This window comes from Brassica rapa, chromosome A03, assembly GCF_000309985.2.
Source record: "Brassica rapa cultivar Chiifu-401-42 chromosome A03, CAAS_Brap_v3.01, whole genome shotgun sequence".
In the NCBI taxonomy this organism is placed as follows: Eukaryota; Viridiplantae; Streptophyta; class Magnoliopsida; order Brassicales; family Brassicaceae; genus Brassica; species Brassica rapa.
In genome coordinates this window covers 19390346-19417764 of record NC_024797.2, presented here as the reverse complement: position 1 = coordinate 19417764, position 27419 = coordinate 19390346, and the positions used below count along the sequence as shown (strand labels likewise).

The 27419-nt window shown below is 32.7% G+C and overlaps 3 protein-coding genes and 1 pseudogene across 7 annotated transcripts; all 4 read right to left on the bottom strand.

Moving 5' to 3' along the window:
* Positions 1-635: 635 nt before the first annotated feature.
* On the bottom strand, positions 636-1760 carry LOC103860208 (geranylgeranyl pyrophosphate synthase 10, mitochondrial). Its single transcript, XM_009137802.2, has one exon. It carries the CDS (start codon positions 1758-1760, stop codon positions 693-695), a length of 1068 nt encoding a protein of 355 aa, XP_009136050.2. The 3' UTR covers positions 636-692.
* Positions 1761-6463: 4703 nt separating this feature from the next.
* Positions 6464-11753, bottom strand: LOC103859841 (kinesin-like protein KIN-12F). 2 transcript variants are annotated; one of them, XM_009137418.3, is made up of 16 exons: positions 11321-11753; positions 11058-11243; positions 10868-10951; positions 10638-10763; positions 10493-10543; positions 10355-10408; positions 10173-10265; positions 9932-10027; positions 9713-9858; positions 9474-9623; positions 9172-9301; positions 8189-9091; positions 7970-8062; positions 7785-7898; positions 6991-7707; positions 6464-6916 (listed from the first exon to the last, which is right to left on the bottom strand). In XM_009137418.3, the coding sequence occupies exons 1-16, from the start codon at positions 11492-11494 to the stop codon at positions 6734-6736; spliced, it is 3300 nt and encodes a 1099-aa protein (XP_009135666.1). In that variant the 5' UTR covers positions 11495-11753; the 3' UTR covers positions 6464-6733. The 2 variants fall into 2 exon arrangements, with proteins under 2 accessions (XP_009135666.1, XP_009135667.1); XM_009137419.3 differs by having other exon boundaries at positions 7785-7877.
* Positions 11754-12083: 330 nt separating this feature from the next.
* On the bottom strand, positions 12084-22823 carry LOC103859840 (cytochrome P450 705A22). Of its 3 annotated transcripts, none has more exons than XM_033286745.1 (3): positions 17517-22823; positions 17364-17419; positions 12084-17195 (listed from the first exon to the last, which is right to left on the bottom strand). In XM_033286745.1, the coding sequence occupies exon 3, from the start codon at positions 14177-14179 to the stop codon at positions 12554-12556; it is 1626 nt and encodes a 541-aa protein (XP_033142636.1). In that variant the 5' UTR covers positions 14180-17195; positions 17364-17419; positions 17517-22823; the 3' UTR covers positions 12084-12553. The 3 variants fall into 3 exon arrangements, with proteins under 3 accessions (XP_033142636.1, XP_033142637.1, XP_033142638.1); XM_033286746.1 differs by having other exon boundaries at positions 12084-17801; positions 17929-18026; positions 18241-22823; XM_033286747.1 differs by having other exon boundaries at positions 12084-13186; positions 13271-22823.
* A 243-nt stretch (positions 22824-23066) lies between these two features.
* Positions 23067-25353, bottom strand: LOC103859839 (annotated as a pseudogene). Its single transcript, XR_631308.3, has 2 exons — positions 24058-25353; positions 23067-23979 (listed from the first exon to the last, which is right to left on the bottom strand). The product of XR_631308.3 is annotated as a cytochrome P450 705A22-like (transcript).
* Between the last annotated feature and the right edge of the window lie 2066 nt (positions 25354-27419).

Genomic DNA, 27419 nt, shown 5'->3' with positions numbered 1-27419 from the left:
ATGCAAGAACGTGATGAAGATTCAAGAAAATAGAGTTTGTGGATACGATGATGACGGCAAGAAAACATCTGACAACTCCCATGCATGTTTCATATATTATACAGAACTCTTTATTAAATCACCCTCCAGGGAAAATGATTGCGTATATATATGATGATCAATAAAATATAATGTTCTTTTGTTTTGAATAATCAAAATTTTAATAGTTTGCAGAAGATGAAGCAAATCAAACCACTATATTTTACTACATCCGAGACATAGTAGCTATCACTTTGGTTTCATTCAATACTTTTGTTGCAAGAAAAAACTATTTCTCCTATATGAACCAACACATGTGAGTTGAAGCTCAAATAGGCCCAAGTTTGTGTATCTATCTTTTCTCTCATTATTTTTAGTTTATAGTTTTTATGTAGTCTACAAAGTCAAATGAATAGTACAAATTGATGGAAAACAAAATCATATCCTGCGTTGAACATCAAGAAACAAAATAAAATTATATTCAAAATAAAAAGAAAGAAGGGTACTGGATAGAAACGAAATTGATAAATGTATCCACAAATCCACTTGCAGAGAAATGGAAGGACCGGGAAATTAAAAAGTCAAAGAAACACATGGACAAGTGCAAGCCATTGGACCATTAGGTTAAGTCAGCAGGCCTAAAATGTCTACATAGACAGTAGTAATTTGCCACATCAGTTTTGTCTGTTGACAATGTAATCAGCCAGAAACAACAGAGGAGCTGCCTTGTCTGAATCAAACCCACGAAGATGCTCTCTGGCTTCTCTGTTCAACCTTTCTGCATATTCTCTCGACTTCTCCACTCCCATCACTTTCGGATACGTCAGCTTACCAGCCATCACATCTTTACCAGCGGTTTTCCCCAGCTCCTCTGACGACCTAGTCACGTCGAGCACATCATCCACCACTTGAAACATCAGCCCAATACATCTCGCGTATTTCCTAAGCCTCTCAATCTCTTCATCAGAGCCACCTCCCATTAAGGCTCCCACCACCGCTGCTGCCTCAAGCAACGACGCCGTTTTATGAATATGTATAAACTCAAGATGTTCCAGTCCCGCTTCATTTTCCTCAAAACTCATCCCTTCTCCGGCAAGATCCTCAGCTTGTCCCGCAACGAGCCCTTCTGTTCCCACCGCTTGCGTCATCACCTGAACGGCCCGGAGAACCCTCTCTGGAGGAACATCGGTGGATGACGAGGTTTTTTTGACGGCCAAACCCATGAGCGCAACGGACGCCAAAATGGCTATATCCTCGCCAAATACTTTATGGTTGGTGGGTTTTCCGCGGCGGAGGCTGTCATCGTCCATGCAAGGGAGGTCGTCTAAGATGATAGACGACGCGTGGATCATCTCAACTGCACATGCCGAAGGCATAGCGGTTGACTCATGGCCGCCGACTAGCTCGCATGCAGCCAAACAAAGCATTGGTCTTACGCGTTTGCCGTTGGAGAGAAGCGTATACCTCATGGCCTCACGGATCTTGAGTACTGGCTCGCAAAGTGGAACGGCCTCGTCTAGTGCCTTGTTGACGGACTTAGACTTACGTAGCATATAGGACATGAACTCAGATTCGTCGCTTTCAGCCGTCAGAGAATGGCTGGTCGAGGGATTATGGTGGCTGGTTAGATGTGTCGTAGATGTAACAGCTATGTAAGAGAGCCATAGGAATCTCCAAAACAAGAGTAGGAGAGATAGAAGGATGGAGATGAGAGTGTAAAGAAGAGCGTCTTGAGTTCCCATCTTTGGATTTGGTTTTGTTACTATTTAGATGGAATGGTGATACATATTTATAGTGGAAGGGTTTACAGTAATGTAATTTGCTGAAGTAATTCAGTTAGTAGAAAACACAACGCAGAACAGCTCATCTCTCGTTGTAGTTGCAATATGAATTCATTTATTACAGCTTTGAGGCACGTTGATTAACATTGAGAAGTACTCATAGATCGCATTTTAGAAGGCTAATTCTAACGATTTACGTCTACATGTGCTATACTTAACGTATATATGAAACTCTAACAAATGTTTACGTTTGCGTGTGCTACTTAATTAACGTACTAGGTGATTTTCCGTGTTCGTGCACAGACATAAATATTTATAAAATAAATATGATATAATAATTAATTGATATTTATTTTTATTTTTAAATTAATTTATAATTTGTATGTATAATTTATATTAGTTATATCTTATTATTTTAATTAAATATTTATATCTAATTGTGTTTTGTTGTTTTTACAGTCAATTTAGTAGTCATTTGGACATATTGGATTTTGTCTATTTATTTGAATTCAACTATAATAATTATTTTTTGTAAATATATTAATTTTTGATTAATTATCTTATTTACATTTTAGGTTGGTTGTTGTCTCAAATGCATAAGTATATTTTAGTGTGTTTAAAAAATAATTTGTTCAAAAGTATATTTTAGTAAGATTATGTATAATTTAACATATATTGTGATTAGAAGGAAATAAAAAATAAACTAAAATGTCTGATTTCAAATTACATAAATTAAAATAATGATAATATTCTAAAGTCTCATGCATATATATAAATTTTACAAAAGATCTAAATTGTAACAGTGAGTTTATATTTTATTTTTTATTTGTTAATATGTTATAAGTCATCATATAAATTAAATTTATAAAATAAATAAATTATTTTTATATAAACAAAATAAATAAAGTATTATTATATAAACAAAATAAATAAATTATACATTCTTATTGTAGTTACATCTATGATTTATATATAAATTGGATTCGTTGCTAATAAATTATACATTCTTATTGTAGTTACATCTATGATTTTAGATATAAGTTGGATTAGTTGCTAATATGTTCATTTTTAATATGTTTATTGCTAAAATTTATTTTTAGTTTTTATTTTTAGTTTTTTCAATATATCTTAACATATGCAGTAAAAATGTGATTGTATTTTATAAATTATATTATATAAGTAAAATATAATTTATTTATTTTCTTGTAATTGTAAGATATTATAGTAAACTAAATATATGAAAAAACAAAAAAGACATTTCAATAATAATAATAATAAATTATTTTTTGTCAATTAAACATATACTAGATTTCCACCCGCACAACCGTGCGGGTATATATTTTCACATTTATATATGTAGACATTTGTTTTACATAATTATTATATATTTTTAATGTTACTCACATATTTAAATATAATAATTTTATAGTTTTCATGCTGTAAATTAAACTCATCACATATATATATATATATATATATATATATGTTGCTTATTATATATTTGTCTTATTGAATTTGCGTTTGATTACTAAACTAAAATTTTTAATGCATGAAACTACATATATGAAAACAATTTTGTATTTAATTTATTTATAATCATGATCCGTAATTAAAATTGCTAGATTTTTTTAGTAATTTCTAATGTTTATTAACTTTATATAATAAATTACTGTAAATTAAAAAGTTTAAGATGAGTTAAATTTTTATACATGTATTATATAGTTTACTAATATTAACCCGTTCTTCCAACATATTATATTTTTAGCATAAATATTTTATATTTATGAAAATAAAATATGTTAACTTATCAATTTAAAATAATTTTATCATATTTTGTTCAGTATAATATTTTTATTTTAAAATGATAGATATTATTATAAAATTGATAAAATAGGATATAATTTTATTCTTTTAGTAACATTTCATTACTAATTACAAAATTAGTTGAAAATATTTATATTCAATTTATGACAATTAAGATCTTATTATAATCTTTTTCATGAGATTTGTTAGAATTTTAATTTTTTTTTTTTAAAATATATGATTAAAGTAGTTAAAAATATTATGTATATTAGCATTAGTGATATACATTTATTATAAAATTTAAATGGTGGTCCAAATAAAAATATCACTCATCAAAAAATCATGATTTTTATTTTATTAGAAAACAAATTTGAAAAAATTAAAATAAATATAAATATTTATTTCTAACAAAATCTTTAAAAATTATTAGTAAATGTATTTGTGAAATTAATTAATTTATTTTATTTAAATTTTCGTTTATAAACCAAAACTATATTCAATTTTAATTTCTAATTATATTTTATGATAATTTAAATTAAAACTAACTAATTTTTGAAAGTAAATTTAAGAAAGATTCTAAGAAGATTTTAAAAAGATTTTGTTAGAACATTTTAAATATATTCATTTGTATTTCAAATAAAAAGATAAATATATTAAAAGATATAATAATGAACTTATGTCAAATATGATATTTTCTAGGAATGGTCCAAACTTAAAAAATCACACATGAAAAGAAGTCATGACTTCTGTTTTAATATATAAGATACGTTTATGTTACTTAACTATTTGATGTAATCATCTTAGAAAATATATAGATATATATATATATATATATATATATAAAAAAAATTCAATTACTTTAAAAATATATATTTGTATTGTGTAAAATTATGTTTTAAAAGAAAAATATTTCTTTTTCTAATATCAAAATCATTTGTGTGAACTTTTTTTTTATGAAATCACATTATATATTCTTTTTTTGAAACACTAAATCACATTATATACAAATATATTTTTTCATCTAAGAAGATGTAGATAAAAAAAAAGTATTTTATTACTTCAAAAGTATATTTTTTGTTACTTAAATCTATTTTTTAAATGGAATATTACTATTTTGTAAACTTTTTCTTTTTTTTATGAAATCATATTATACATACATATACTTTTCGTTTTTAAATTATTTTTCAAACTTTATAAATGTTTTCTTTTTATTTATACTGTTATTTGAAAATTTTTAAAAAGTAAATAATAATATTTAAATATACTTTTTTATTTCATTAAGGGTATTATAGTAATCAACCACCGTAAGAGTTAACGTGTGTGCGACACCTAGGAAAGTGACTTTTCAAATAATATTATAGAGATATGAAAATTTAACAAATGTTTACGTTTGCATGTGCTACTTAATTAACGTAAATATGAAAACACTTTTTCTTTTTCCAAAACATAGCATCCAGAAATTATTAAGACAGAAATACTAGTCCACATCTCATTAACTGAATGTTTTGACTTGTGATAAAAACTGAGTTAGAGCATCAGAGTTTTGATAATCTTTCATAGTAGTCTATCATAAAAGATAATAAAAAGTATGAGAAATGAAGATAACAATTTGCATAGTTCTCATAATAATATGTCCTCTCCCGGTCTCCCCTATTTGTAGAATGCACGAGAAGTTGAATAAATAAAACCAAAAAAAAAAAGTTGTAAAGAAGAAAAAAAAGTGTCTTAGTCTAAGTTTTCTAATTTCTTTGAGAGTTATTCATATTTAGAGGGTTTTCTATCTTTCCGGTTCTTGGGGTATTACAGTTTTGGGCTAGTGCAAAGCACTATTCAGGTTTCCTTACAACATCACCATGAACACTCCTTCAATGTTCCCACACATATATACCATGTGACTGATAATCTTCATTATCGTTACGTGAGACAGAGGAAGAACAGAGGAGGAGAGAGAGGGACACGGGAAAATGAAGAAGAATTGAATACGAAGGAAGACTCTGAGGCGTCTAGAGGGTCTTGAGACGGAAAAGGATTGGAAGACTCGGATGGACAGAGAAAGTTTGCCGTTATGTTCGTTGAGTAGCTTTAAATAAGAGCCTGCGAGCTCATTTGTCAGTAGCTTTGTATTTTGGATTAGAGACGATAGTCTTGAGGTGATCTCGTCTGGGTTAAGCCAGCGAGTCTCGGTTGATTCACAATACAAAGTGTAAACATCTTTTCATCATATCAATAAAATCATCTTTCGTTGTGTTCGTGATCGAGTTTTGAGAGAGAACTGACGATCAAACTCTATCAGTGACTTGATGAATAGGTGCATCTATGATAAATAATACAGCTGACAGATCGAACCCACGCGAGATCAGAAAAAAAAAAACTTTTTGTAAAAACAATTAGAGAAAACTTCAGAACTTTGGAAGGTCTTAAAGCTCTTATGATTATCTGATTCCATTTTTCTTCCAACATGTTTAATTCGAATCTAAATCTTTGCAAAAGCAAAAAGCATGTTTTGAAACACATCAACTTCGTCTTGTAATTAAATACATCAACTTCGTGAGTTCGTCTTGTAAATACATCAACTTCTTAGTGAACTTATAGGATTACCTTCGCCATATGTCCACCAGTCTGGTGCATCAATGGAGAAGCTAAACCTCGAATAACGATACAGTTATAGTTAGACTTGTCAAGCTCTTGAATAACTATTATCCAATATCTTTTGCCAACTTTTGAATTCAGTTTCCACAAGCAAAAAAAACGTGAAAGCTACAGACAGTTTCTTGGGAAACAAGTAGAAAAAGAAACATCAGTTTATATTTCTTTTGTATCAAGATGAACAAATATGTCTTGTATGAAACGTAGGGAAAAGATAACAAATTTAAAATGGAGAAAATAAATTACCAATTTAAAGTTATAAAAAGAACACCAGTTTGCACGCCACAAACAAAATATTCAAATCAAAAGCAGCCAATAATAAATAAACTCCAATGGGAAACCAAAATACTAATAATCAAAATGCCTTGTGGAATAAGACATTGTTTTTTTTATTTGCAGCAAGTGGAAAAATAAACAGTAAGTTCATGTGTATACCAATCAGATCCGAGGAAGGTCTTCAAGTTATGCACCTTGGTATGTTTCTTCTACATACCTTCTTCTTCAATCTCCAAGTTCCTCTGATGCAGTGGCTGTAATGCAGATTCAGGCAATGTGTTTTGCTTTAGACTCTGTTTGAGTGTTGCCATTTCTAACTTGTGTCTCCTCTTCAACTTTTCCATTTTCTTCTTTAGCTTCTCGTTTTCTTCTTCCACCTCATTAAACTTTTCCTGCAACCAAAAACAGTGTCACACTACCACAAAAATGGTTCCTCCATTCAAACATGAAAATCTTGTTTCTTTACCTCAGCAGCTGATGCTGATTGTTCGGCTTCTCTGAGTCTAACAAGAACTTCTCCAGCAGTATGAACAGCTTCAGCGGTATCCCTCAGTTGAATCTTAAGGCTCACGTTCTCCTTCTTCAAAAAATCTCTTTCTCTCTCTCTTTCTACTCGGAGTGCAGAGAGCTCAGTAGCAAGTGATTTAGCGAAACGGGAACCGCAACCTTTTTTCCCAGCCTTTGCTACTGCCTTCTTCAACTCTGTTATCCACTCCCCCGTTGCTTTATACCTTGAGCCTAAGTCGTTGTACTTCTCTTGTAGCTCTGTGTAGTGCTCAACAAACCTGGCATGACCAAGAACAGCTCGTCGAAGTGCATCCTCTAACTCCTCAGTAGATAGTTTCTCTTGTTTAAGCTGTCCTTCAGCTTTATCTGCGCGTGAGCGTTGTGTTTCAATCTCAACTCTGAGTTCGTCTGTCAATGATATCCACTCGCTCTCCATTTCTGTGCACTTAAGTCGTTCTTCCTCGATATCTTTTTCAGCATTCTTGTTGCGTAGTTGAAACGAACGGGCCAACAATGATGATCTCAGCTCGTTGGTGGACATGGTTACAGGTTTCTGCAATTTGCTTTTCAGATCTTCAATTTCTTTAAGTAGTGCCTCCTTCTCGCCAATATCAAAGTCTCCATTTGGGATCTGGTTTGCTTGGTCACGCTCAACAACATCATTACAGCTGAGAAACTGCAGAACCATGACAATAGGATATATGTTTACAATCGCTCAAATGTTTTCACATAGTAAAGATAACAACAACAAACCTGATTTTCGTTTGCTGAAGAAAACTGTTCTCCATTACTTACTCCAGCAAGTTTTTCTGTTTCATTCACAGTTTGATGTTTGTGTTGCTCTACCTGAAGAAGATATAACAGTAACTAGACTTTCTTAACCATATGTGTTGATCCAATTTTCAATAGACTATAAAAGACACATTAATTTGGTTTACCAGGCGCGTTAGCTTCTCAATCTTGGCTGCTTGCTCTGTGCACAAAATTTCAAGCTCTTGCTGTTTCTCAGTAAGCCCTTGATGATGTCCATCCTGATTCAAAAGTAATCAAACAATGTTAGCTTCAGGATAGCTCTCATTTTATGAGGAAAGAACCTAAGATACTCATGGTGATACATTTTAATAACTTTATTTGACATTTTCACATGATATACTTACTCCTTCAACTACGTTTGACAATTTGGAGCTGCTAAGAACAGTAGAATTGTTCTCAGATTTCTGTCTGCAGGAAGGACAGAGTGGTGAAAGAGGTACTTGATCATCTTGCAGTGTCTCCGTGGAAGGTTGCATGGTCAAGTTATCAGAAGACAAAGAAACTGAGCATCGGTTTGATGCAGGGCTCAGTGGATTTTCAATAATATCCAAGCCTCTCCGCAGACTTGCAGCTAGAGATTCCGTGGAGCCTGTGAATATCTTGCTTCCACGTAAAGATGCCCTGATATGTTGGCTCTCTGCAAGACACGAGGACTTTATGCTCAGCGCCAGGCTATTCTGGTTCCTGAGACATGAGGAAGAAAGAGCTATGCTCCTCCTTAGAGAGTTTCTGATTTTAGGAGACTCGGACTGGATTGGTTCTTGCAAGATTAAGGATTGGCGGCAAGGATTTATTGACATGTTGTTTGCCGATGCAAATTCCTTTATCCTTGATTTCTCAGTTGATTTGGTGATTGTTGCAGCACTGGCGTCGTCACATTCTTTGAAAGATTCATCCAAATCTTTCTCTTCAGCTTCTACTTCTTCTGAAAAGATCTCATCATCATCCATAAGCTCTGATTCACCGAATGCTGTAACAAAGGAAGAGCTGACTGACTCTCTGTAGACAGGGAGCTTCTTTTGTTTCTCACTGAATGAACCACGGAAGGACTTGATTTGCTGATGGAGTTCCTTTACATCATCCTCATCGACCATTATCTCTTCCTCTTCAATATCAATTTTCGGTAGCATCAGAGACCGGTTAAGACTAACTCTTAGTTGATTCAAATTTTCACGTGCACTCTTTGCTCCCAGATTATCTTTACTCCCAACAGAGTGACAATCAGCTTTGGCTCTTATAAGTTCTTCCTGCAAAGCAAATGAATCTTTGAATACAACCAACTTCAACAAAAAAGGGGAAAAAGGGCTTGTGGAAGAGGAGAGTAAACCTTTAGAAGACGAATCTGGTCACTCAAATCATTCACATCTTCTTCTGAGATCTCATTTATCAGTGGTTTGTTTCCCATAGATTTAGCTCGTTCACCAAATCGAAGGGTGCTCATTGTTCTTTTTGTGTTTCTGCGTTACACAAGCAAGCTTTATTAGAACACATAGTGGGCAGTCTGTCATTTAAATGCGCAACTAATTTAAACTTTGTACTTTCAGATCATTATTTTGATTGAATACTTGGTACCATCAGGCAGCTATGTTTATATTTAACTAATAAGTGGATGATAAGGTGAAGAAATACTTGTCGCTTGGAAGAATGTTGCACATGATAGTGAGTTTTGAATTGCCACCAAGCGATTCTTGCAATAAATGCGTCAAGCAAGAGGTTTTATGAAGACTGTGGTCAGATATTCCAGGGTGGACGTTTTTAGCTAGAGCATCCACAACATGTCTGCACCAATAGTAAAAGTGACAACGTTAGCAGATCACTAATTTATTGATATTTAGTTGAGACCTATGAAAGTTTTCTTGAAGTTGTACCCGAGCTCGGATAGGGACTTCTTTAAGAATTTCTCTTCCTCGACACAGTGTTTAGTAGCATCACGTACGTTTGTTCCCACTCCAGCAAGATCAACAAGGTTGATCCTGCTTGTTCTGGTGGTATTGAAACACCTTGACGAAGCTCCCTGTGGGCATATAAATATTTGATCAATTATTCATCAGATTTGAACACGCAAGAAAATAGAAAACTAACTATACCTTGCTCCAGGACTCGATTATGAAAGAAAGTATGACATGTGATCTAGAACTTTGAAAACTTGTGCTAGTTGCTCCAACTTTTCTGCTTGACAGCCCCTGAAAAGCAGAGCAGAGACCACACCAAAACATGAGATATGGACTTGGAATCAGGTAAAAATGAACACTCAATCAACAAAGCTGAATATGCAGTTTGAAAATTTTCATATCATAGTGTGCCTAACTTAGAACGCTTAAATAGTACCTTCATCAATATTTGAGCAACATCCTCGTAGCTATCCACATATTCCGCAGTCAAGTTTTCAACATAAGTACCATTCTTTGCATCATCCTTTATCTGCCCAGCATATGACACAATAAAAAGAAAAATTACACTCAGCAAAGATTAACATATGGAAACAAAACTGTAGTTTAGTGAAGCTAAACCTTAAGGTTTCTCTGGGTTTGATCGATCAAATCACTGATTTGCCCATTGTATATCTGCAGAAAAAGATTAAGCAACTTAACTTAGAAAATTCTTCAAAAAAAAAAGGAATCCTTCATTTGTGTTTGGGAAAAGCAAACCTCAAGAAAAGAACAACGGCACTGATAGTTTACATCGGACTTCATCTTCTCCTGCATAAATAGTTAAAGTATGAAACTCCTCAGTCTTTGATGAAACAGCCACCTAAAAAAAGCTTTAGTAATAGGTAATAAGCATATAACTTACTCTCTCAATTTCAGAAAACAGCATCTGAAAGACGCGAGGCGCGAGTCCTTGCTCGCCTTTAGGAGATGGATCTTCCAGCATTGAACCTGCTGGACCCCACATTGTGTATGTCTTCCCGCTTCCATTCTTAGCATCAGAAAACAAAGACAAAAAAAGGGATTGATTATACTCAACTTTTTCAATTAGCTCCAAAAAAAAAAGAAGAAGAAGAGAAAAGCATCATTAAGTACCTGTCCATATGATAGGACACTAGTGTTGTAACCTGATAATGCATCCCTCACCAAAGGAACACCTATTTGCTGAAACACATCCTCCTGCCACCAACAAGTAAAAAAAAAGGTTTTAATCCAACTTAGGCTTTAAAACGAAAAAGGAAACTCCTTTCTCTTCTATTTATAGAAACCTTATCCAGAAACGAACCTGATTATGAATAGAGTCGAGAACAGAGTCGAAAGTAAACTTGCGATCCCTAACGGAATAAGAATCATCGGAAAGCTTTTTAACAGTCCAGCAATACTCTTTCGTAGGTCTTATCCTCACCACAACCTTCACATGCGGTGGATTCGAAGCTTCCTCTACTTCACTGCGAGCTTTCAACGCCGTTCGCTGATATTCCAACAAATAAAAAAAGATTAAAATTAAAAAAATTCAAAACGAGAGAGGTTAGGATCGTCGTCACTCACCCGAGTCGCTGACACTTGGCCTCGCCGGTCGATCTGACTCCTGAGAGCCGGTGATTTCGAAATTGATTTAGTTCTCGGGTCAGGGATGTTCGGAGGTGCGTTCTCGATGTCGGATCTAGGGTTCAAGTGTGCGGATACGGATTTGGGAAGGAAGCTCCATTTTGAATCCGCCATTTGGCTGCCAAAGACGATACAGGATCGAGAGAGAAGGAGAGAGGGATTAGAGAGAGTGAGCCGAGAGAGAACGCGAGAGATTCAAATTTGAAGCAGAGGGAAAGAGTGAGTGATTGAGTGAAATGATGATAATTGTTTTTTTTTTTTTTTGCTTTTATTTAGATGAGGAAACTGATATTTCGTTTCGGATCTACTTACTCGACCGTTATAGGATTTTTCTCCTTTTTTTTTGAATTAAAGATCCCTTCTACTTTTAATTTTTGTATTCAATGTTATAGGCCCTGGGTTATAGCCTTATAGGTTACACAAGATTTAAATTAATTGTTAATTTACTAATTTAAATTTTAAACAAATTAGTTTTTAATAAATACTTTTTATATAAGTTTAACAATATTCATGTTCAAGATTTATATTCACTATTTTTGGAATTTTTGCAACATAAAACTTGGGAAAATTCTAAAGCGAAGAAGCAAATGGAAGATTTGATCTCATATAGTTCAATGGATAAACCCATGACCAGAACATAGTCGACATCAAAATGTTAAACCTAAACAATAATATCAAGAATGAAAAGAGAAAAAAAAATCAAGCGAGGACGGCCCAATAGTCTTGAGGGAGCTTTGGCCTCAATATGGACTTTTTGCGGATGTGTATTTAGGCACTAGTCGGGTTCCTTCCGGGTATCTGTATTACCTGGATTATCAAAAAAAAAAGGTGAGAAAATCAAGAAATAATGAGTAAATAAAAATGAAGTAGAAGTAGAATTATACGATTTATTCTCATAATAAAAAGTATGTTAAAATAGAAGTAGAAGTATAAATTGATTTGTTGGGAATAGTATTCTTGCATTTAAAATATTAAATTCATGAGTAATCATGCTTTGCTCACTAACTATAATTACACAATGTTTTCTTCTTTGAAATACGTAAAGTAATTGAAAGCTTAGGTATTTATTCTTACAGTAATATATGATCAAATCAAATAATTTCTTGGATACATCCATCCAGTAAATAATTTAGTAAACTTATTAGTGGAGAATGGAGGAGTAGGTGTTGGGAGCTAGAAGCTACCACGACTCGTTAGAGGGTTTAGAGTTCTAGCAACAGGAGTGCACTTAAGAGGATGAGCCATAGTCAAGCTCAGTCCTGCAACAGCCTCTTCCATTTTAACTTTCTCTTCTTTGAACCTCCATTCAAATCCCTGCACCATCACTCCAACTGCAGTTCCTATAAAGATATGAGCTAGATTCTCTCCAGGACAACCTCTTCTTCCACTTCCAAAAGAAATGTACTTAAGTGCTTGCTCTCTTCTCTCCTCCTCTTGCCATGCAACTAAAAACCTCTCTGGCTTAAACTCGTCAGGATCTGCCCAGTAATTTGGATCTCTCATCACAGCATAAGCATTAACCATTATGGATGTTTTCTCTGGTACATAGAACCCTCCTACCCTACACCCTTCTTGGGAGAATCTCTCGAACATAGGCTCCGGCGGGTGCAGTCTTAGCCCTTCCTTGACCACTGCTTGCAAATAAGGGAGGTTTGGTAAATCTGTTTCTTGAATCAACCTTGTCGTCCCTACCACGGAATCGAGTTCCACTCTCAGTCTCTCAAGAGAATTGGTGCTGTTGATAATCTCTGCCAGTGTCCACTGTATTGGTAGCGCCGAGTTGGTAACGCCAGCAAATAAAAGATCCTGCATACAGTTGCAAAACATTTTCTTAAGCATATATTTTTTTATTCTCAATGAAAAAAAACACTTGTTGGAAAGAATATTTACCACATAAAAAGACTTGATATGGTTCCTAGTGATCTTATACTCACCATAAGCTGCCAACAACACATCCATCAAGTCCTTACCTTGATGATTCTCTCCCTGCTTCTCTTCGTGTTCCGCAAGAATCTTTTCGAGCAGCTCATCGAAACTGTTTGAAATAGCCTTCACTTCCTTTTTAAACAGCGAGAGAACAAGCTTCTTTAACCATGGGGGCAGCAGGTTTGCCAACAAAATCTTCTTCGACGAAACATCTAACTCAATAGCTAATCCCTTGACTCTCTCCACCACATCTTCCTCCTCTGGACAACACCTCCCCATGATCAACTTGCAGATGCTATCGTTAACGAGCTTCAACACTTCCTCGAAGATCTCCACGGTCTCCTTCTTCACTGCCTTCTCGAACAAGTTATCGTAAAACCGATCTAGCTCGTCAGCACGGACTCTCCGTGACCGCTTGAGAGCCTGAGGTCCTAGCAAGTTTGTGACAAGAACCTTCTTCATGAACTTCATGTATTCTCCATAGGGAGCAGAGATGAAGCTGAAAGAACCAGCGAAAAGGGAAGCTTCGGTCGGAGGGAAACCGCGAGAGGAGATGTTCACGTCGTGTGCCCTGAAGATCTCATAAGCAACTGACGCTGAGGAGACGAGTACTATGGGGGAACTGAAGATGCGGAGATAGAGAAGAGATCCATACTTGGAGGAGAGTTTCTGTAAGGATCTGTGGGTTAGAGAAGAGAGAAGAAGGTGAAGATGACCAATGATGGGTAGAGAAGGAGAACTCGGAGGCAAATCAAAGTCAACACATGAGTCCTTTGGTTTCCTGAAGAAGAGAGTGTAACAGAGTAGTGAGAAGAAGCAGAGGAAGATAAAGATAAAGGAGTTCTGAAAGTCAATGACGATTGTTTCCATCATTGCTCAAGTCGAAAGAAGAAAGTTGATGCAGAAATGAGGAGAATGTGATTACTTGATATAGATTGGGATCAGAGAGCTCCTCTACTATTTTAAAACTTTCCCGCGTGCATCCTGGCTCATTAAAAAAAAAACAAAGAGATGATAATTAAATTAATTATTGTATCACTTGATAAAACATCAAAGACCCAGTGCCTTATAAACTTCTAGAACATGATTAATAATAACCTTTGGCTTCTCCAAATTGGTCATTGGTCCATCTTGAACGTGTTTGACCGTCTATAGTTTCTCGGATGGCCGAATTGTCTCGCTTTGGTCGGGTTTCAGGACAATCTGGCACGACTAAATGTTCCTCATAGTGCCTTGGTCGAGTGAAGTCATTTTCGTAGTTTATTCAAGCCCAATCCGTTCTGAATTTTTACAAGAGCTTCTCGGTCCAATACCTCATGATAAGCCCAAAAATAGGAGAGGATGATGCGACCCAGACCGCAGCAAACACAAAAGGATGGACACATGGTTTGGACCAGCTGGAACCAGATAGATTTTCTGTTTGGTCAATATAATCATTTCGTTAAAGAAATTATCTGTTTAAGTTTGGTTTAGATAGATTTTTTTAACTAAACTTTTTCAAGTTTGGTTAGATAGTTATCACTATAAATGGACCCATGGTTTATATTGATGATACATGGTTAATTGATGTTCTCTCTGGGAAAAGAATATATATAACAAACATACATGTGCCTAAATACTTTATTATTTTCATTGACTTATTGTTTAAGATATTCGTACGTTATGCAAAGGATCTTTGTTATTAATATTTTGAACATGACAATTGAATAAGTTATGTTTTAATATTTACTAGGGTCGGATCCGCCCTACGGGCGGGTAAGCAAATGAAAAAAAACAATATAAATATATTTTACATTTTACTAATTCTTCTTTTTTAGAAATTATAAATTTATTATTATGTTATAATAATTCATTAAAAATATAAACATTTTACGTTGTTCACAATATTTGCTTTCTTGAATAGAATAGATTTTTAAAATATTTTAATAGATTTTTAATAAATATTTCTTAAAAAATTAAGCAAGAACCATTAAAATATGATATTAACTAAAAACGGCTAAATACGTTTAGAATATTTTCTTAACTAAAACTTCCATAATTTTCGTCAAAATCAGATTTCTTACATGTAGAAAGCACTTTCTACACTGCATAGAACCAAGACAAAAATCCCGTAAGCAGATTTTACCTCATTTAGCCGTTTGAATAGTATCTAGATTTCACATTCCTAAAATTTTAAAATAACTCATAAAAGTAGAAATTGCATTCGTAGAAAAAGTAGCTAACTTTACAATTAGTAGAATTCACATTCTTCATTTTTAGAAGTTTATTTAAAAATAGATAGTTTGTTCTAAAAAAAGTAGATGAACTTGTTTAATCTGGAATTCAATTACTACTAACATATTTTCCGTAGAAGATGAAATTCACTTTTAGTAGAACATAATTTAAAATTTTAGTTTATCAAGTTTTTCAACAACAAAAAATACCAGTTTGTGTATATGAGTGTTTTATCAATTGTTTCTATTTTTTATAATTTTTTAAGTCATAAGATTATTTATTTCATTAAATTTTAGAAATAAAAATGGAAAAATGGAAAAAAAATTATACCAAAAGGACAACCATGTTGTTTTTTGTTCTGTTTTGGCAAATTTCTCTTGAAATTTTGTAATGAACAATTGAGAAATATTATATTAGTTAAGTTGAGTTATTACGTAGACCGATCATTGCTGAAGAATCATGAACTATTTGGCAGGTATCCCTAAATTAATAGTCGTCGTTGTCGCGAAGAAACTTGGATTTAACAGAGATTCGCATCAATTTCTAAATATGAATTCTCTGATAAGATTAGATCATATGGTTTAGATTTGTTATTTAATATTAATCTAAGATATAATTTAAAGGTTTTAAATCACTTTGTTGTTTTAGAGATGGATTAGCAAGGCATATTGAAGTTTTTCCAATCGTCAGCCTCTCAAATTGTTGGATCCAAGTGAAACACATAAACATCATAGATCACAATTCCTTGTTAACTTGAAGAGATCCTCTAAAAATTACATGTCTGTAATCTCTCTTCTTTTAGGCGAATTTATGCTCTGTAACGGTGATTCCAATATGGGATAGAAACGACGAACATAGAGAGAGATAAAGAATTTAAAAGTAATGCTCGCACCGAATGAATTTATATATGATTTAACTTAATTGGCGAAAATGGTCAAGTAACAAACCTACGTATGCGCACCCATCAAATAAGCCGACCCACAAATAGAAACCCAAATAATGCAAGCTGATGCGTCGATGAGAGTTTAAATAATTTTCCTACGGCTTGTTTGGTGCTAATCCCAGGGTTTTCCTTGTATTTTAGTTTAATTTAAATTATTTAACTATTATATTTGAGTATTTATATTTATATCATGCTAAACTGATTAAATAAAACAACTTAACAAAATATGAATTGTTTTGTATTATTTGTCGTCATTATTAATTTATAATTACTAAAAGTAAATATATTTTTTTTTGTCTTTAGTAGCAGAAAATATAAAAGATGGTGAGCATGTTGACGAAAATTATTAAACAAACTTTAATTATAATAGAACAAATTATTTGTGTACAAAGCAAAAGTATAACAAACTACTCCATATGTTCTCAAACAGCAGAGTACGAATCTGTATTTCAGTTGCCTCCCATTCTTTGGAAAGTGGACATATTTAATCTATCCAAAGTACTTGAACTCAAAACAACCCAATGTTTATGAACTTGATCGCGTTAAGCCAGGATGGTGAAGGTGATATTGATAATCACTCGTGTTGCTGATTGGTTGCCTCTAGCTGACTTGCCAGTCACCAAAATCCATCCAAGAATCACACGGCTAAAGAAGAGGAAAAGATTCATATAGTTCTTACTTATGAAAGCACACAAAGAACATTCCAGGGTTTTTACTCGTGTAGACAATGACCTGTATCCCAAAAATTGAAGAAGCAGCAGGAGAAGATGATTAGATAAGATCATAGGAGTTAACAAATTAGTAGACAGTTGAGAAACATGTAGTGGAAGATGATGAGTTTGTAGGAGTTATATAGAAGCTCATCTTTCAAAACTTAAAAACATTAGATTTTTCACTTACCGAGACCAAAAAAGGTCAAAAGGTAAGCAGTTGAAACTGTGATAAGCGCCACCTTCCTGCAATAAAGAAGATGACCTGTTACACTGTGTTGTCAAGATTTAATCATAAGGCTTCTGTAACAGACATAATTTAACTATTAGAGGCTGCTCTTACACGGTATTAAGAAAGTTTCTTATATCACTGGAACTATTAGTGGCTTTCCCAGTGATGGCAGCTATAGAAGAACTCAATTTAACTCCAATCTGCTCGATTTCAGTTTGGACATTTGCAGGTAAAGACACCTGACGAACCCCCATCTGCTTTGCTGTCGCAAGATGTTCTGAAATAGCTCTACGCTGAGAAACCATGCTATCCGCTTGCCTCATGACATATGCTAATGTCTCTGTCATGCTTTTATTGTACCTGATCTGACCCAAGGATAGCAAAAGACATCCAATTCTGCAATAAGAGGAGCTCAAAATGCTAAGAACTCAAAGTCTCATGCATGTTTCTACATAAAAACCTTCAATGAATAAACAGTCAATCGTAGATATGAAGTGAGCAAAGTGGTGTTTACATCTCTTACATTTCAATAAGAGTGACGAAAAGGAGGAAGATGAGGGAGAGAATGTAGTATATAATAGATTTTCTGCTGAATTTCTTTGAGCTATTCTCCCTACCTGGCTGTAACAACAAACGAAACCAAAATCAATAAAAAAACAAAATCATCTACACTCGAGCATTCCAAATCAATAAAAGAAACCAAATCATCTGAACTCAAAGCATTCTAAATCAATAAACGAAACGAAAATTATCTAAAATCAAGCTTTTTACTGAAAAAGAAGTTTCAAGGGTTTTGAGAATTTGTGAAAATGATGTTCACATGATGAAATCTAACCTTTTTTATAGTTGTAAATGCACCGCCTTGAAGGGAGAGAAGAGGCATTGATGGAGAACGCCCAGTTGCAGAGGATCGAAGGATTTAAGAAGAGTGTTAATGACCAAATCAATTCATCCTCTAACGGTTCAGTGGATAAGAAACGTAGACGAAACAACACCAAGATATCTCGATCCAGTGAATCGTCAACACGATTCTTCTCGACTTTCTCTCCCGAGACTCCATTATCAGACATGAATGAGAACTTGAAGAACAGATAGAACCCTAAATGGTGTCGTCTCCAATTGCGCAGGAGGGTTAATGAAATATGTGGGCATATGTATGATATGTTCAACAGCACAAACAAAGATTAAAGCCCAGCAATTGTAAACGAATACCGTAAGCAACGAAACCCAAAAACAAAGAATAAAAGAAGAGGACACGTGTCATCACCTCCATTACCTAATTGATGACGTGGTCTTACCAGGAGAGAGGCCCATTTCTTTATATATATAGACTAGGTTGAGACCTGCGCTTTGCGCAGGGTGAAATTACTATTTAATCATTTGAAAATAAGTAAAAAAAAAGTTTAATTTATTTTAGAAGTTTTGTTTTTGCTTCAATACATTATGTATTACACCATGTAGAAGTAAATAGTTGGTAATGCATGGTTTTATTATCTGCCTGAAATTATAAAACTAATTTCAAATTTAGTATTTAAGAATAATTTTTGTGATCTGGGAAAAATTAATTTGCATAAAATAAGAGGTTAGTTTTGATGGCTATGTTGACTAATTAAACATCTATAAGCATAATATTAATTTAAATAACTCTGGCTATAGTTATCTGATAAATAATTTTGTTATAATATTCCAACCCATGAATTGTTGAAAAAATAATAATTCACTCTGGCTATGGTTCTCTTTTTTTATTAAATCAGCTGCTAAAGATGTATTTCATCTATTCCATTAAGATCGACTTTTTAGAAAAAAGTTTGTTTCACAAAAATGTATTTTTGTTTGTTTTTATGAAAAAATTGTAAATTTCGAGAAAATTAATTGAATTAATTGAATTTCTATTGGTTTAAAATTATTAAAAATTGAAATTACAGAAAACGATACATTTGTTATGGTAGTTTAATGTGTTTTCTTAATATATGTGAAAATATTAAAAAGTCTATTATAAAACGGAAGGAGTACAAAATAAAAGGTTTTTTGTGGTTTTTGAGACAGTTTTGGGTTTTTGTTTTTCAAAAACTTTTTTTTTGCCAATCAAGATTTTGAGAAAATAGAATTATTAACTAAAAACTTAGGGTCCAAGCCATGTGCATCTCTTTTTTTATTGCTTATACAAACAATAATTACAAAATAAATTCTCTGAAATATAAAATATTCACAAATATACTCAGTGATTACAGTTCAAAGATAAGGAACCTTTTGTTTGAAAACAAAATCGACACTGAAGATCAAAATATTGATATCATCAATGAATCACTTTCTTTGTAACCACCACGAGCACCACCAACTCCGTAGCCTTTTTACATATTTTGAATCCATCGTCACTTTAGCAACACCACCGTACTCACCTTCACTACCTTTATGATAACCATCACCGCCACAATCTTTCTCACCACTTCTTTAGACTAAGTTCTATGATTTTTATCTTACAGACCCACCATTTTCATGTTTTAGTATTCACTATCAACCAGCTGAAAGAAGAGAAAACCGAAATGTAAAAAAATGCTATAAAACTAATTTTAACACTAAAACTACTATATTCATAACACATTTTTTCAAATTTGGTTATTTCATAAATTAACCGATAAATTTGGTTATTTAATAAATTTCAAGTTTACCACATTATTAATACCATTATTCATGTTTACCTTCATTAAATATACATTTTCACAAAATAATTCTTCATTAAAAAGGCAAAATAATTTTATACCCTTGCTTTATAAATATATAAATATAAATAATTATTAAATAAGTAGTAAAAAATAAAATAAGTAATTTTTAAGAGTTTCTGAATTATATGTTTTCAAATTCAAATTTTTTTAAAAATGATTTTTTTTCAATTTTATCTTTGAAATTCGAATTTTTTTTGAAATTATTTTTAAAAAAATTTAAGTATTTATTTTTATATTTATTAAAATTTTAACTTTAAACCCTGAGAATAGATAAGTTAATTATATGATTAGGTTACCGCTTTAAAAGTGATAGTAAATGTGGTTAAGGTAAACATGAACAATGATATTAGAAATGTGATAGTTTAAGCAATTTCCTTTAATTAACTAATTGACTTTTTAGCTAAAAATCAAGGGAAATTGCCTAAAATACTAAATTCATAATATTATTTTTTATGTTTATCTTAACTATTTTTACCTTCAATTTTAAAGACAAAAAATATACTTATAACACTATGGTTAACTAATCTAGGAAGAGAGTTTAAAGTTGAGGGTAGAGTATGATTTTGAAATAAGGAGTTTAGGATTCTAATAAATATATAAACAAATACTTTTAAATTTTTTTAAATAATTTTAAAAAATAGTTTCAAAAATAAATTTTGAGGTGTAAAAAAATTCGATTTTGAAAACGTATAATTAGATTCGAACTATATAAATGTATTTTTTATTTAAATAACTATTTATTATATATATATAACAATATAAAAGTTATTTGTTTTTAATGAAAAGATATTTATGAAAATATCTTTTTATTAAAAATAACTATAAATAATGGTACCAATAATGAGGTAAACATAAAAAATTCCCAAAAATCAGACTATAAACGTGCACGTGCTATGTTTATTCGATTCGTAAAAGCAAAAGACAAAGTAAGACATATTTCATTGGGAGACAAACAAAAGAGTACAAAAAAATATCTACGATCTTTTTCATTGTCGATTTCCGGGACATACTAACTGGTCCTGCAATTCTTTTTTATTCATTATCAAGAAATACAAATTGGTAAATAAAATAGCTGAAGTTACAAAACTGCAAATAAAATAAAAATATTGGGCGATTAACAATGGATTTTGTTAAATTTTTATTCATGTTTTCTGTGTATTATTTATGTTTCATCAACGCTGGATCTGATGTAAAAAAACTATATTTTCCATATTTGATGTTTTCGTCTTTAGTTTGTCTCCCAGAACGTTTCTCCCATCCTCTTCACTATCGCCGTCCCTAGCCTTGAGCATTCGGGTATTCGGTTCGATTTCGGATAAGAATCATTTGGTTTCGAGTATCGGATAAATCATTTTTATATCCAATATGTATTTATGAGATTTCGGTTGTTTTAACTCAGTTTCGGTTCAATTTCGGATACCCGTTTAATATATGAATCAAATATATATACACAAAATATATTAATTAACATGTTAATCTAAGTGGTATGTTGATTACATTGTTGCATATTCGTCAATCCAACCAAAGTTCGAGTTACTAAATTTCTAGTTTTGTAAGTATTTACTATATTTTAATGTAGAAATACAAATTATATGTATAATATAAGAGAGTACGCAAAAGATAATGAGGTATGGTGGTAACAATGTTCTCACTCTTCCTATCCAGTTTGGGTTTGAGTGGGGTTGATGACAATTTACCTTATATCAGAATAGTTGAAACTTGTTTTTTCGGATACTCGGATATCCGCTCGGTTCTCAGTTCGTTCCGGTTTTGGTTCATTTATTCGGATATAGAAATATAAGAACCATTAAGGTATTTAATACGAATCCAGTTCAGTTTTTCGGTTATAGTTTTTTTGCCTACGGCTAGCCGTCCCATAACTGCTAAAGTGTTGAATAAGCACCACCCAAACAACTCCGATCACACGAAGAACTCTCGAGAAGTTATTTATATTTAAATTTATTAATTAAAAATTAATAAAATTCCAAAAATTCAAAAATTAGACACGTTATTACTTTTTACCATCTTTATAGGTTTACATTTTGTTTGGCTGTGCAAATTCACAAAATAATTAAAAAATTACGTGTAAATATAGTTTGTTTAAAATTTTACAAGGTAGATAAATTTAAATGATTAAATACGTTAAATATTATCATTGAAAGTCCACATGAAATTTTTAAATGACCAGAAATTTACTAAAATTTCCTATCTAAAATATTTTAATAAATAATATAAATCTTTGATTAAGAGCACTAAATTACCTTAAACCCTAATCCATCTTTTGAATACTTAACCCTAAACTGTAATCATTAAACCCTAAATCTGAATATAAAGTTTATATTTACTATATAAATTTTGTTTATTATTTATAAAATTAATTTATAATAAATCTTATTAATCAATTAATTATAGATGAAAACATATTAGTCTTTTTATTTTTTTAGGGAATGCTATTTCAGAAATTGTGATATTTTGTCACACATTTATTTTAGTACTCCTTTTGTTTCATAAAATGTGTTATCTTGACTTCTTTTTTTTTGTTACATAAATAGAACTATTTTAGAATTTCAAGGTAATTTATATTTATTCTAAATTTAATATTAATTGCAAATATATTAATTTAAAATAATTTTATAAACACTATTGGTTAAATATATATAATTATTAAAACATAAGTATATTTTAATATTTTTAATTAGTGTAAAATATCAAAATGACATTTTTATGGAACGGATCAAATACTATTCATGAATGTTTTTTATTATATTTTTATAACTCAACTCAAATTTTATGAAATGCAGCTTTAAATCATTAAAGACAAAAATGTCTGAACCTCAATGAAACAAATACGAGAATTGTATTATTAAGAAAATACAAGAATGGATGAGTTTTCTTTTTCCTGATACGATTCTCTTATCTCAAATGATTATTTTCGGAAAAGAACAAACAACACTGTTATTCATTACTGTAGTATTCAAACTTTGAACAATACAATAAACCAAACTAAAATAAACCACAGAAAACCGGGAAACATGGCAAGACTAAAACCGGAAACAATACGGTTTCACACCATAAACCAAACTCAACCAAAGATAACCAACTCACCTGGACGACTTGGACACCACACACACCCAAACATAATAACAAAAACAAAGCTTCCTTATCACTTGAACAATCTTGCAGACCACTCAATTAAAGACTCACGAGCATTTCGAAATTAAAGGGCGTGCGGTTCGAGCAACAGGAATGAACTTAGGAGGATGAGCCATGGTCAAGCTCAGTCCTAAAACAGTTTCTTCCATGCTAACTTTATCACCTCCTTCGATTCTCCAGTCAAATCCCTGCACCATCATTCCAACAGCTGTTCCTAGAAAGACATAAGCTAGGTTTGATCCAGGACAGCCTCTCCTTCCGCTGCCGAAAGGAATATACTTGAGTGGCTCTCTTCTCTCTGCCTCTTCCTCTTCAGCCGTTCTTGAAGAATCTTGAAGAAACCTCTCTGGCTTAAACTCATCAGGATCTTCCCACAAATCAGGATCTCTCATTATAGCATAAACATTAATAGCAAATGATGTCTCCTCCGGTATGTAGTACTCTCCCATCCTGAACCCTTTTTGAGAGATCCTTCCGAAGACAGTTCCTGGCGGGTGCAGTCTTAGTACTTCCTTCACTACGGCTTGTAGGTAAGGAAGATTTGGTAGGTCAGTTTCATGAATTAATCTTGTGCCTTGACCTACAAGGCAATCTATTTCTTCTCTCAGTCTCTTGAGAACGTTAGGGTTTTTAATAATCTCCGCCATTGCCCACTGTGCTGCTTGCGCTGAAGAGTCTGTGCCTGCAAACAAAAGATCCTGCAAGTTGCAAAAACATTACTTAGCAACCACGTTTCAGTGAAACCACTTGATGGATGTGATATGAGGAGCATGTACCGCGAACAACGTCTTGATATGTTTCCTAGTGATCTTGTACCCTGCCTTATCGTCTCCATAAGCAGCCAATAACGCTTCCATCAAGTCTGTTTCTTGATGTCCGTCCTGTTTAGTTTCGTGTTCCACAAGAATCCTTTCGAACAGCTCATCAAACTTGTTGGAAACAACCGTCATTTCCTTTTTAATCAGTAACATTACAAGATGCTTAAACCTTGCACGCAACAAGGACCCCAATACTATCTTCTTTCCCAAGGCAAGAGATTCGCTAGCCACGCTTCTGGCTCTCTCCGCCTCACCGTTCTCCTCGGAACAACTCTTCCCCATGATCATCCTGCATATGCTATTATTAGTGAGATTTACCACTTCTTTAATGATCTCAACACTCTCTTCCTTCCTCGCTTTATCAAGCAGCCTTGCATAAACCCTCTCCAGCTCATCTGCACGAACGTCTCTTGACCGCTCTAGTGCCTGTGGTCCGAGCAGCTTTGTGACGAGAACCTTCTTCATGAACTTCCAGTGATCTCCATAGGGAGAAGAGATAAAGCTTGTAGATCCTGCGAAAAGAGAGTCGTCTATGGGAGGGGGGCCACGAGAGGAGATGTTGGCGTCGTGCGCCCTGAAGATCTCGTAAGCCACGGAGGCGGAGGAGACGATGACCATGGGAATGTTGAAGATGCGGAGATGGAAGAGAGGTCCGTACTTGGATGAGAGTTTCTGAAGAGCCTTGTGGGTTGGAGCAGAGAGGAGGAGGTGAAGATGGCCGATGATTGGGAGAGAAGGAGGGCTCGGAGGCAGATCATCAAAGCCACTTCTTGAGCTGCTCGGTTTCTTGACAAAGAGATAGTTAACAGAGGAATGAGAGGAAGCATAGGATGATGAACATGAAGCAGTTTTGAAAGCCAAACATGATCATTGTTGCAATTCTTTCTCAAAGTAATGGCTGATTATTTATAGCAAGAATGCAAAGGCCCATCACGTGGGTGTTCAGGATAATGTGACTTAGTTTCTCGTAGCAGGTGAATCGAACTTGAAACGTGTTCGCGTTTCCAACCTTTTCCCTTACCGCCCGACCACAAGACAAGTATAAGTACGGAAAATGGTTATCCAGCTTGATATTACCCATTACTAATTCAGAGAATACATTTTAATTGTTATAAAAATCAAATACATAGATAGATTCATGTATGTTTAATAATATATAATTAAACAAAATGATAGAGGGTACACAATTTTTTAGCAAATCATTATTATTCAAGATCATTAATTTTTATTATATTTCAATCACATTAGGTATTTTTTAGTTTTTATTTGATCAAAGAAAAAGAATAATTTTTAAAAATTACTAGTTAAATATATGATCAATTTAATGAAAAGTATAATATATGTTTAAATTGAATAACCTATTTTTTTAAAAACAAAATTGAGAATATTTTAGTGGTGACACATGATATAGCTCACAAGTTACAATGTTTATTAATTAATATATAAATAATTATTTAACTGATATTCTTCAATATTCGGAAAAACTTGCAAGTAACTCGCAAATAGCAGGTAATAGAGCGAGATAAATAATTTACAAGCAATTCATTTTTAACAATTACTCGAAATAACAAGTATTCGTTTTTAATAAGTCAAACTAGAGGTTGGCCCGCCCTACGGGCGGGTGAGTTTTTAATAAAATTATTTTAATTTTATAGAACACTTAAAATTTTAATGTTTTAATGTTTGTTTTGAAGTAGTGAATTGTTGTGTATTGATCATTGTGTGTGTTGTTGTTTTGTTTTTATCTGGTGATGTATATTATGGTGGAGCTCAGTTGTTTTGTTATGTAGTGAAGCATTGTATGTGTTTGTTTGTGTTTGTCGGTGCAGTGATGATGTTTTTAGTTTATAGGTTTTGTGTGGTGTGGGGAAGAATGTTTAAATAACTCTGTATATGATTTGATATTTATTGTTTACCAAGGAACTTGTAGATATATGTTTGTGAAACTTGGTTATGTGAGAGTAATTGTTTATATTTTACCGCATAGTTATGGGGCTATAGTTGGGTAGTTACTGAGTTGTGCGAGAGTTTGTGGGATGTAACTAACTTGTTTTAATCACGGTTGTCTTTCATCAATATATGTATATATTCATATACAAAATTATTATTATCATTAAAATTAAAAATTAAAATTATTATCATTCACAAAATATGGAAAGTATTAATTATTATAATTATATAAGATATTCTATTTTTAGTTTAAATTTAATGCCAATGGAAAGACTTGTAAATATATTGAAATACAGGGGCACAATCCTAAATTTTTAAAATAGGATCCTACTTTAATAGTATAGATACAAATACAAATTTCTATTATTCGTACAAGAGAAGTTAGGTATCCTTATCTATAATAGCAAGCATTCAGCTATCTAGTCTTACCTTCCGTCTTGTGTTCCTACGACGCTCTTTTTCTTGGTTTGTGGGCCCATTCTATCAGATAATTTGGGAGTTTCAAAAGACTCCATACTAATCTTTCAATCACTAATGATATATCTCCGTGTTTTAGTCATACTCACCTATTATCCTAAATCACTCTGATGAAATAAGTAATCAAATCAACTATTTATGCATTCATCGTATCTTACCATATATCGCAAATTGATATGTTACAATATTTTTTAATCGAAATATGTGATATATTTAAAGTTAACTAGAGATTTGCTGCGCACCTACACGGGTATGGTTCTTACATTTGTATACATTGATATTTATTTTTCATAATTAATGTTATATATCTTAAATGAGTCGTGAAATAACTAATTGTATTCAAAAGATCTGGACCGAATCGGGTAATAAGGTTATCTTTGGTACAAATATCCGAACCCGTTTCAGATACATTTGTTATTTAGATATTTCCAGGTTCTTATAATCAGGACCAAACTCATCCAGACCAAAATGACTCAACTCAAAGCCCACACATAAATTTATAATATTTAAGCATAGTTTAATTTAAAAAAAAACAATATCCGAAAAAAATAATTTGTACCTAAATGGATAGCCAATGTTTATGCTTAACTGATTTTATAAACTAATAAAATGATTTTATATATATGTTGGACTAAATTTTAACTATGGGTTCAAATGGTAAGGTGTATTATTTTGATGTTTTTCTGCTCAACTCTTGGACAAACGTGGTTAGAGCTCTCCTGCTGTTTGCTTAATCCTTATCCAATATATGCTTTATTTCTCTCCTAGTAGACAAAGAAACTAATAGTGCTTCAAAAAAGACTGAAAGAGCTTATCCAGAGGTGGTCATTGATAAGATCATAACAAGAGTCATGACATCGTGTGTTCTCCACTTGTCTACCATGTTTCATATT

Coding starts and splice junctions, on each gene's coding strand:
- LOC103860208 (XM_009137802.2), bottom strand. CDS start 1,760: ATGGGAACTCAAGACGCTCTTCTTTACACTCTCATCTCCATCCTTCTA.
- LOC103859841 (XM_009137418.3), bottom strand. CDS start 11,494: ATGGCGGATTCAAAATGGAGCTTCCTTCCCAAATCCGTATCCGCACAC. Junction 10,409..10,492: donor GCCGTTGTTCTTTTCTTGAG/GTTTGCTTTTCC, acceptor CTTTTTCTGCAG/ATATACAATGGGCAAATCAG. Junction 7,708..7,784: donor CTTCAGCAAACGAAAATCAG/GTTTGTTGTTGT, acceptor ATGGTTCTGCAG/TTTCTCAGCTGTAATGATGT.
- LOC103859840 (XM_033286745.1), bottom strand. CDS start 14,179: ATGATGGAAACAATCGTCATTGACTTTCAGAACTCCTTTATCTTTATC.